Here is a 12,170-nt window from a genome sequence, read left to right on the forward strand (position 1 = left end):
GGAGGGAAATGATATTGCTTCATATAGAGTGTGGCTTATGGCAATGTATAGATGAAACAATGCTCAATTAAATCAGCAGATAAAAGGCATTACATCTGGCCAATCAAGATGCTAATGTCCCATAACTAATGAAAGCTCTGGGCAAGAGTACTCCTAAAGGTCTTCTGCACAAGTTGTAGAATGGGCACCATGGTTGGCGTATTGGTTAGCGCAGAACCTTTACAACACTAGCCATCAGGACCAGGGTCAAATCCCGCACTGTTTCTAGGGAGCTTGTACATTCTCCCTGTATCTGCATGAGTTTTCCCGGAGGCTCCGGTTTCCTCCCACTATTCGAAACGTACCAGGGGTTGTAGGTTAATTGGGTCATCTGTTACTTTGCTGGATGTCTAAATTTTGTTTTTAAATTAAATTTATGACTGACAGTCATTCATCTTACGTTGCCTACATCAATGTGATGTACAGAAACTTTGATTTCAGTTTATGTGATACAGAATGGAGCGAAGTCAACAATGGCTGAAGGATTTGAATCCACTTGAAGAACTTTATGCATACCACTGCAGTTTGCACTTGTTGATAAAAATACACCAGATGCAAATCAGACCCAAGTATTTAAATGTATCTCTTATCATCAGAATTATAATTACTTTTGAAGGTTAAAGGAAAGTAGCTACACTTTTTAAGCGTATTGTGTACAGGTTTAAAGGCAGTTTACATGTGAGCTTGCGGTCATGTTTACTGTAATACAGTATATTTTTACAGTCATGTGTGTGAGCTTATAATCATGCTGTATGCAGATTTGTAATAAGACTGTTAACATTTCACTCAGTTCGCACACAGCATAATGGAAGTGAAGTTTGCAGATTGACATTTTTTGAAAAGAGTGATTTAAAAAAGAACAACCATGACATAACCAGAACATAATTTCATAACATCATATTTTAATGTACTGAGAGTCTTTGTTTTGCTCACGTTGGTCAGAGTATTGGGATAATCAGTTACAAACTGATTGTTTACATTTTGCTAAAGTTTCAGCAGGGCACAGAGTTTGTCAAAAAGATCAAAAACCAAACTTCTTAATCATCTACATTCAATATTTTGATATGCACTCCTGGCAATGTGATGCTAAACACTGGAAGTGCAAATGTGGAGGGTGTCACCAGTAAGGTTCTCAGTATTAAGATATTCACCCATACTTATTTATTTATGCCTGTGCAAAATAATTCCCTTGCAGGGAATAACACTGGCACGGTAGTATTTCTTCAAGTTAAATGTAAGATGTTTCACTGTATCGATTGTCTCTCACTAAATCATGCACCTGAAACCTGTTGATCTTCCAGCACATGAAGATGTTGGTGCGTGAATGCTGCCGACAGGCACATTCCAGGCTGCAGAAGGTATGTGCTGAGGGACACACTGAGGTTTGGTGCAGCTAATGCAAAGGCGCCGTGGGGAAAGACCACAGTCTTAAGTCCTCCATTACCAGGCATTGAGGGGCTGAGATGAAGGAGGGACTGGGGGGGGTTTGGGTTTAATGATAAGGTGCCGCAGTGGTGGCAATGGCGTAAATAGAAATGAATGTAACAATACACAGTGAGGGAAAAGTATAGATACAAAGAGACTTTGAAGTTTTTCTTTTGTAAACATTTATTGTGAATAAATCCTATTTTTGTTTAAAAAAGTTATCCTTCAGTAAATAAACCAATGCCTCAGTAGTATGCAGAGGGACACAGTCTACCAGGATTTGGATAAGCAGGAACTGATAAGAGGTAGTCACAATGGCTTTGTACAAGGGAGATCACATCTCATGAATCTGATAAAATTGTGTTTTAAGAGGTTACCAAATGGATTGATGAGAACAGGACAGCAGACATTGTATTGTTATGTGGGGGGGATGTTAGAATAGTTATGGGTAAAATATATCTTTAAAAGAAATAGATTGTGGGAGTTTAGTTTAGGTTATGCGGGCAGCAACCTCCTTTGAAGAAGACCGCAGAGCCCACCTCACTGTCAAAAGACAAAGGAGGAAAAACCCAACACCCAACCCCAACCCACCAATTTTCCCTTGCAACCGCTGCAACCGTGTCTGCCTGTCCCGCATCGGACTTGTCAGCCACAAACGAGCCTGCAGCTGACGCGGACATTACCCCTCCATAAATCTTCGTCCGCGAAGCCAAGCCAAAGAAAAGACTCCACAGAGTAACACTTCACAAAAGACATTTCATTTAAAATGCAAGAGCTTTGCTGAAGTTAGACGTTGAGGCATCGGTTGGCTTTGCAGAAGCAATGAAGAATGCTGGTCTATTGTGTAGGGACAATGAAGTCCAGGCTCAGAGATACTGATAAAATCTTTCAAAGATTAGCTTTGGAGTCATGTAAGAAGTCATTTGGGTTTTACAAGCAGAGAGAGGAAAAAAAACAAACAAGCGATTTCTCTTTTGGGGGGGGGGAGAGAGAGAGAGAGAGAGAGAGAGAGAGAGAGAGAAGTCAGTTCTACAGCAGCAGTTGAGGCTGCAAAATGGCAAGCTGGCCGGCTGGTTGACAAACCCCATTTTGAAGACGGGTTGTGAGTTCTGAGTTCAGCCTGTTAAAAGCCCTTGTCATCCTTACAAGAGGAAATGGGTGGCTAGAGTGTTTCTCCTGAAATAAGGGAAACAAGAGGAACTCTGTGGTGACCTGGAAGAAGAGGTTATCATTTGGAAAACCCATGATTGGGAAAGTTTCTTTGGCAAGACAATGAAGTGACTGATTGGAGGAAATCAGTTTGTGTGTGTCCAACGAGCAACAAATTTCTCTCTGAAACCAACAAGAACCTTCCTGAGCAGTAATCATTTAACTTTAACCACCACAACTTGGTGGAAATTATAAATGTTGAATTCTATGCACAGTATAAGATTTGTCAGACACTGCTGAACTTGGAGAGGTGAAAAGTGAATGATGGGACAGTGAAACAGAGAACTTTCCTGAACATATGCACATTAAATACACGTGTGCTTAGAATTAGAAGGGGGTTAAATTAGGTTAAGTTACTAGTAATAAGTTTAAGATTGATCTTGTTATTATGTTTAAAGAAAATTAAAAGCAACCTTTGATTCAGTAAGCATTGTCTTGGTGAATTTCTATTGCTGCTGGGTTTTGCAATCCTCTGGGCTATGTATGTATAGACATTAACAAGGCTTTAGACAAGGTTTGGCATGGCAGGTTAGTCTGGATCAGTGGTTCTCAACCTTTTTTCTTTCAATTTGCATACCACTTTAAATAATCCCTATGCCTTAATAAGGTATTGCTTAAGTTGGTATATGAGTGGGAAGGGAAGGTTGAGAATCATTGCTCTAGACCCAATTGTTACTGAAATATTTTGCTTGAGAAAAATTGTCATTGGCCCATTTCCTTTTGAGTTATGAAACCGTGCGCATAACGAGTCAATTAGGGACGATTAAAACAGTGTTTTTTAAACATTTTTCTTTCTGCCCACATGCCACCTTAAGCAATCCTTTACTAATCACAGAGCACTTAAGGCATAGGGAACACTTAAAGTGGTATGTGAGTGGAAAGAGCAAGGTTGAGAACCACTGATAGTTAAAACACCATAGAATGCATAGTTTGCTGGCCAATGAATTCAAAACTGACTCAGAGGGTGGAAGTGGAGGGGTGAAATTTTCTAATTGGAGGCTTGTGACTGACCAGTGATGTGCTGCAGGAGTCAGTGCTCATCCACTGGTTAATCATAATTAGTAAGTTTGCAGATGACATCAAAATTGGGGATGCAGATGAACCATTCTCAGTGGGGAACACTGAGGGGGGGGGGGGGGCATTGACTGATGTAATTAAATATTTGTATGTTTTTTTATGTAAGTGGGAGGAGAGAAGTATGGAAGAAGCCAACTAAACTTAACTGCTACACAGAAAAAAATGGTCTCATAAACTTTGAGCAGTTTCCTAAGGGGGCCATAGCTGGTGTAGAAGCTTTTGGCGAAAAGCACCAACGTAATGTGGTGCCACTTGTGTGGGGTCCTGGATAGGTCTGTCCCACTGAGACAAGGAAAAGATGGTAGCATAAAGAAACCGTGGTTGACAAAAGAGGTGAAAGAGCAAGTTAAGAAGAAGAAGCAAACAGGCATAAGGTTCAGGAACAAAACTCAGGTGGGGTTTATGAGAATTATGTAGAAGCCAGGGAGGAAAGAAAACACTTGAGAGAGCGCGAAGGGGCACGAAGGACCTTGGCATTTAGGATTAAGGAGAACCCCAAGGCATTCTATGTATACGTGAAGAACAGAAAGATGATGAAAGTGAAGGTAGGGCTGCTTAAGGAAAAAGGAGGCAGCATGTGTTTAGAGGCAGAGGAGGTAGCGGAGGTCGAAAATGAATACTTGAATGAATAAATGAATACCAGAGAGAAGGAGTTTGTTCAATGCAAGATCAAAATAGAACAGGTCTCATACTGGTGCACGTTGAGGTTAAGAAAGAGGAAGTGCTAGATCTTCTTAAAAACATTCAGATTGATGTCCCCGGGACTGGACGAGATAAACCCCAGGAATCAAGGAACGAAATTGCTGGGGTGTTGGCAATGATCTTTGTATTTTCCCTGGCCACAGTGGAGGTGCCAGAGGATTGGACAATGACAAATGTAATCCACTTGTTTAAAAAAAGTAACAGGGAGAATCCTGGGAATGAGAAACCAGTGACTTTCTTTAATTATGGGTAAACTTTTGGAGAGGATTCTTATGTACAATATTTATGAGCATTTAGAGAAATGGTCTTCTCAGGGATAGTCTTCATGGCTTTGTGGGGGGGAAGTGGCGTGATGGCATAGGGAGAAGACATGGAAAATGCCTCTCATGACAGAATTAATTAATACCTGACTTTTTTTTTAAATGTAAGTATTGAATGATTTTAAAATTCCTCCAGAAGACTTAAAAGATGGCTGAAAAAAATCTAGAACACAAACAGCAAAAAAACCCATCTATAATTGAAGTTACTGTGATGGAAGAAACTGGGCCTTCCTTGATCAGCCTCTGATCCTGGTTCCTCTCCAGCCTTGATCTTCAAAGCCTCCACGGGTAAGAATCCAAACTCCAGCGCCACCTTCTCAGGGAGCTGGAGAAGATGGCTCTGGAGCATGGAAGAAAACTACAGGACTGACTGCGTAAACAACGCTCATGCGCGGGACTTCGCACATGTGCACTGCGGAATTGACCAAGTCGGAGTCTGGAGACCCGACTTCTTCTATGGTTGCAGGTCAAGCGAGGGCTAAGCAGAAAGCCCACCTGCAATTTCAACCACTGGCAACTTCTCCAGAAGAAGAAGAAGAGGTAGGAGTGGAAGAGGAAAATCTTGTGCCACAATCACAGGGAGAGGAATCAGAAGAAGGAGGAGGCCAATATATTCAAGATAAAATGGGTGCATATTATGGTACCCCAAAACCTCTTGATCCACAGATTTTTGATAACATTTTGGAAAAAATGGATTCAATTAGTGAAAAAATGGATACAAATTTTGCTGAAGTGAAAGCAGATTTTACCACTCAATTGGGAGCTATTAGAGAAGAAATGACTGAAATGAAGACCGATATGGCAAAGTGTAATAAAACTGTTGACAACATTAAAATTAAAGTTCAAAAATTTGAAGAAGACTTTCAAGAACGTCATATGGAGGTAGAAGAATGTAAAGCTACAGTTAACAAGATAGAAGTTTATTTTACGGCATGGGAAGCAACTTTTTCAAAATTGGCTGCCTGAAATTTTGGGATCAGAGAATTTTCCAAATGGTTTGGAACTTGATAGAGCACATAGAGCTCTAATACTAAAACCATTTCCTGGACAACCGCCATGCTCTATTTTGATTAAATGTCGATATAACCAAGATAGGGAAATTATTTTGAAAATGGTTGTTCAAAAAGTCAAGAAACAACAAAGCCCTTTTAATGATCCAGAATAATAGAGTATTTTTTATGCGGATTTGAGTAATGAAATTGTCAAAAGAAGAAAAGAATTAAACACAGCAAAGTCAGTTTTGTGGAAGAAGGGATATAGATTTGCTTTCCAATATCCAGTAGAATATAAAGTTTTTTTTTATGGACAACTTCAAGCTCAATATTTTGCTAATGAGTCTGAAACTTTGGAATTTGCCAATTCATTGCCTAATATTAAGCAGAATGGAAGAGAACCAAAAAAAATTAAAAGGAGGGATTTCACCTGGAAGACAGCCAAATGAGGTTCAAGTTGAAATCGATGATGATCAAGTTAAAAGAGACCTTGAAGAAGCTTATCATACTTGATTGATTGAAATTAAATTGTGATATTCTGTCTAGGTGAGGCAGATTCTCTTTTTTCTGCTTTCCACTTCCAAGGCCTCGTGCCACTTGTTGTAATTAATGGAGTTAGTGCTGACCTAATCAGAGCTTTTGGGGTTTTTTTTCTTTTTCTTTTTCTTTTATTATTTTATTATTATTTGGGTTTCTTGCTTTCAGTCTTTGGAATGATATGTTTTGAAAGTTGACCCTGGAGCTGGGACGACCCGGGGTGGAGAGGAGAGTTGAGTATTTTCTAAATTATATTATGGTAACATATGCTTTGAATTATGTAACAGTTAATGTGAATGGGATCAATAATCCAATTAAAAGAAAGAGAGTTTTAGCTCATATTAAGAAATTGAAAGTAGATATTTTTTTTGCAGGAAATTCATCGAACTCTTTTAATTCCAAAGCACGAGGAGTGGCTATATTAATTAATAAAAACTTTCAATTTAAATTACAATCAACCGTTATTGATCCTGTTGATAGATTTGTGTTGGGCATTTGTCAAATTTATTCAGAATCTTGGATTTTTATTAATATAGATGATGAAAAATTTATTCACAATGCTTTTCTTAATTTGGTACAAACAAATGGAAATATTGGAGGAGATTTTAATTGCTGTTTGGATCCAATTTTAAATAAATCTACAAAATCTTTAATGAAATCGAAAATGACTAAAAGAATATTGATGTTAATGGAAGAGTTAAATTTGGTGGATATTTGTAGGAAATTGAATCCTAAAGAGAGAGATCATTCATTTTATTCTTATCAGTTGATTCTTATTCTAGAATAGATTTTTTTTTAATTTCAGCTCATCTGCAAGGAAGGATTGAGTATGTACAATATAAACCTAGAATTGAATCGGACCATTCACCATTATTGAGGTCATGCTTGAATTCTGAGAGAATTGAAACAGTTTATAGATGGAGGTTTAATTCATCACCATTTAAAAAATGTAGAATTTTGTGATTTTATGAGAAGTCAAATAGAGATATATTTAGAAACAAATGTTAATTCAGTTGATAATAAATTTGTTTTATGGGATGCATTAAAAACGTATTTAAGAGGCCAAATAATGTTATTCAATTAAAATTAAGGAAAATTAGCTTAAGGAGATAGATAAATTGGAGAAGGAAATTGTAATTTTTGGAAAAGAAATTACAAAAAAAAACTTCTGAATAAAAGAGGTTGGAATTGATAAATAAAAACAATGCATTATAATTCAATTCAGACATATAGGATTGAGAAATTGAGATGGAACAAAACAAAAATGTTATGAATTATGAGAACAAGCACATGGCAATTGAAAATGGAGCAAGCATCAAGGATTATTAATGCTGTTAAGATTCATTCAAAAATTACATAAATTACAGGATATAAATGATTTTTTAGAGAGTATTATACTAAGTTATATTCATCTGAATCATTGAATAATAAAGGAGTCACATGATGGAGTAGTGGTCAGTAGGAGAATACCAGCCCTCTCCAGAAAAGAAGAAAAAAGGTGAAAGAAAAGCAAAGCCCCAGATTCACAAAACACAACAAATAAAAGATAAAGGTGTGGAGAAAATAAAGAAAATGGCACCTAAGAAGGAAAAACCAAAAACAACAGGAAAAAAAGATGAAAGATGCCAGAAGAGAAAGGAGAAGGCCTTACCTGCATGAAGAAGCAGGGACCCGCCTTGACAGAGGAGCCCGCTCCCCAAGGTTAGTGGAGACCCCGCAGGGTCACGACCTCCCGACCGCGAGACTGCAAAAATGGCTCACTGAGCCAAACAGAGGTGCACAACTGTGCACAACAAGGACAAGGAGAACACCGATGGGAGGGGGGACCAGCTATGGGGTGAACCTGCACAGCACGAACAGCTGAGAGATGCCCGACAGCAGGGCTCCCAGCTGGAAGAAAAGGAAAGCAATGAGAAAGGGAGGGATGAGAAAGAAAAATAGAAGCAGGAGGCTCAACTGATAACCAGCCCAGAAGAAGAGGACCAACATCAGGAAGCCATGAAAACAAAAACAACAAATTGAGGTAAGCAGCTCAACAAGAAAGTCAGAAGTGACACAGATACAAGGAAGAGAATTAGAAGACACAAACCCAACAGAAGAAAAACACCAAGCACTGCACAGAAGAATAGAAGGTAAAATAAATGGACAGTACATATATTTTAAAAATTTTCAAGAACAAATGAAAGCATTAAAAGAATGGTTGACATTAGAATTTAGTGAAATGAAAAGAAAAATGAAAAGTACAGAATAAAAAGTGAGTAGAATAGAACTGGTCATAACAGAAGTAGGGAAAAGATTAGAAAATGTGGAAGAACGAGAAATGGCTGTAGAAATGGAAGTGAATGTCTTAAGAAGAAAATTGGAAGAAAGTGACTAAAAAGTTAAAGAGTCACGAGTTGTTCACTCAGAAGATGGATATAATGGAAAATTATAGTAGGCGAAACAACATAAAGATAGTGGGTCTAAAGGAAGATGAAGAAGGCACAAATATGAAAGAATTTATTAAAGAATGGATCCCAAAAGTCCTGGGAATGCCAGAAATAAAGGAAGGAATGGAAATAGAAAGGGCACACAGAACACTACCCCTGAAACCACAGTCACAACAAAAACCAAGATCCGTTTTAGTAAAATTTCTGAGATACACGACAAGAGAAAATATATTGGAGAAGGCAAGGAATAAAGTTAGAGAAGACAAAAAAACCATTGGAGTACAAGGGTCAATTTTCTTTTACCCAGACATGAGTTTTGAACTCCTAAAGAAGAAGAAGGAGTTTAACAGAGCAAAATGGATCCTCTGGAAAAAAGGCTATAAATTTATGTTAAGATATCAAGCGTTGCTTAAAATAGTTATCCCACAGGAGCAAAACAGACTGTTTTCGGATCCATAGAAAGCACGAGAATTTACAAACTGCCTGCAGGAGAGAAAGAGAGATGAAGGGATGTAACAAGAATGAAGAACGACGACAAACTACATATAAAGATATAAAAATAATGTATAAGTAAGAACTAAAGGGAAGTAAGGGAGTGGGGGGAAAGAGGGGGGAAAAGAGAAGAAAAGAGGGGGAGCTTTGTTTTAATGTGAAGATAAAAGTCTTTGCTGGAGAGGGTTGGGTGGGAGAGAATAACAGTCACTGCGAAATTAATAGACACTTGCGAAAAGGTTCGCAATCCAAATTGAGAGGGGAGTTGTGGTTGCCCAGCAAGGGACAAGATGTGACTCAGAGAGGGGGACACTTGAGGTTAAGGGAATTTTAGATGTGGGAGTGGTTGGAGTATTTTATGTTTTAGAAGTGTTGTCATACATTGTAATGCAAAAAGAAAAACTGAGAAATGAAAATGAGAAAAGGGGAAAGGTGGTGGTGAGGAAGCAGAAATGAGGTGTAAACAGAGTATGCGATGGCTACGTTGAATTATATGACTATAAATATTAATGGAATACATAACCAAAACAAAAGGAAGAGGCTATTAAATTTACTGAAAAAAGAAAAAAATAGATACAGCATTCGTGCAGAAACGCATCTAACTGAAGAGGAGCATAATAAATTAAGGAGAGACTGGGTAGGGCACGTAATGGCAGCATCATATAATTTAAAAGCCAGAGGTGTAGCTATATTAATCAATAAAAATGTACCAATCAAAATAGAGGAGGAAATAATAGATCCAGCATGGAGATATGTAATGATAAAGTGTCAGATATATTCAGAATTCTGGAATTTGGTCAATATATATGCACCTAATGAAGAGGATCAAAAGTTTATGCAAGATCTTTTTTGAAGATTGTAGATACACAGGGGAATATATTGATAGGAGGGGTTTTTAACCTTAATTTGTACCCAAAGGTGGATAAAACTGGACAAAAGACTAGCAAAAAGAACAAAGTAGCCAAATTTATGGTTAAATCAATGCAGGAAATGCAACTTTTGGATATATCGAGGAGGCAACACCCAAAGGAGAAGCAATACTCTCATATTATTCGAGTAGACATAAAACATACTCAAGGATTGACCTGTTCATGTTGTCAGCCCAAATCCAAGGGAGAGTTAGGAAAATGGAATATAAAGCTAGATTGTTATTTGAACTTTCACCCCTTTTATTAGCAATAGAACTGGAGGACATCCCCCCAAGAACATATAGATGGAGATTAAACTCCATGCTACTTAAAAGACTGGAATTTAGAGAATTTATTGAGCGCCAAATGAAAATGTACTTTGAAATAAATATGGAATCAGTGAAAGACTCATTTATATTATGGGACACAATGAAAGATATAACAAAAAGAAGAGAATTGGCGGAAAAAAAATTAAATGCGAAACATTACAAACGTATAAGGTGGAGAAGAACATAATGAAAATAAAGCAGAAGTATTACGAGCTAGGAGAAAAAATGCACAAAATACTAGCCTGGCAATTTAAAACAGAACAAGCTAAAAGATCTGTATTGTCATCAAGGAAAAAGGACAAACAAATTACATAATTTTATATGTCAATGAAACTTTAAGGAATTCTATGAACAATCATACCGAACTGAGAACGAAGGGAAAGAAGACAAAATAGGTGAGTCTTTATCTAAAACTGAACTACTGAAATTGCAAGAAGAGGAGCAAAACGAATTGATAAAACCATTTGAAATAGAGGAAATACAGGATATATTAAAAAAGCTACCAAACAATAAAACACCTGGAGAGGACGGACTCACAATAGAATTCTATAAAACATTTAAAGAGTTATTAATTCCTCGTCTCCTGGAAGTAATGAACCAGACAGAAGAAACACAAAACTAGCCAGATTCATGTAAGACAGCAATAATTACAGTCATACCAAAGATGGGGAAAGATCCACTAACACCAGCATCGTATAGACCAATATCTCTACTTAACTCAGATTATAAGATAATATAAAAACTATTAGCAAACAGATTGGCCAGCTGTGTACCAAAAATAGTAAAACTAGATCAAACTGAATTTATTAAGAAAAGATGAACAACGAACAATGCCTGTAAGTTCATTAACTTAATCCATGCAGTCCAAGGAAATAATATACCAACAGTGGTTGTTGCTTTAGATGCAGAGAAAGCCTTTGACAGGGTAGAATGGAGTTATTTATTCAAAGTATTACAGAGGTTCAACCTACCAGAGAAATATATTAATTGGATTAAAACATTATATAAGGGACCATTGGCGAAGGTGACAGTAAATGGATATATATCGAACCAATTTAAATTAAGCAGGTCAACTAGGAAGGGATGTCCACTATCTCCCTCACTGTTCGCTTTAGCAATAGAACCATTGGCAGAACTGATGAGAATAGAAAATAAAATAAAAGGGATAAAAATAAAGGAGAAGGAATATAAAATCAGTTTATTTGCAGATGACATCACAGTATACTTAACAGAACCAGAAATATCAATAAAAGAACTAGATAAGAAATTGAAGGAATATGGAGAAATATCGGGGTACAAGATCAATGCAAATAAAAGTGAAGCAATGTCAATGAATAATGCGGATTACACAGTTTAAAAAAGAATCACAATTTAAATGGGAAACACAAGCTATCTGATACCTAGGTATTAGATTAGATAATAATTTAGGCAACCTTTACAAATTAAATTATCAGCCAATTAATGAAGAAATTACAAGATGAGTTAGAACATTGGAAAGATTTACCACTAACACTGATACGAAGGTAAATTGCATTAAAATGAATATCTTCCCAAATATACAATACTTATTTCAATTGTTACCAATTCCATTAACAGAGAAATTCTTCTATGAACTAAAGAGAATAATAAGGAAATTCTTATGGAAAGGGGGGAAACCGAGGATAGTGCTAGATAAATTAACAGAATGGTACAAACAAGGAGGTTTGCAGTT

General features: G+C 37.1%; 1 protein-coding gene across 9 annotated transcripts in view; it reads left to right on the forward strand.

Annotated features, from left to right (window-relative positions):
* ndst3 (N-deacetylase/N-sulfotransferase (heparan glucosaminyl) 3) overlaps positions 1–12,170 on the forward strand; it is a 417,173-nt gene that overhangs the window by 338,559 nt on the left and 66,444 nt on the right. For 7 of the 9 annotated variants that reach the window (XM_069926585.1, XM_069926582.1, XM_069926590.1 and 4 more), the window contains one exon: positions 1,341–1,397. The exons of the other annotated variants lie outside the window; for them this stretch is intronic. In XM_069926585.1, coding sequence (XP_069782686.1) covers positions 1,341–1,397 — 57 coding nt within the window. The remainder of the gene's footprint in view (positions 1–1,340; positions 1,398–12,170) is intronic. 9 annotated transcript variants of the gene reach the window in all.

The sequence above is a fragment of the Narcine bancroftii genome, chromosome 3 (assembly GCF_036971445.1).
Source record: "Narcine bancroftii isolate sNarBan1 chromosome 3, sNarBan1.hap1, whole genome shotgun sequence".
Classification (NCBI taxonomy): Eukaryota; Metazoa; Chordata; class Chondrichthyes; order Torpediniformes; family Narcinidae; genus Narcine; species Narcine bancroftii.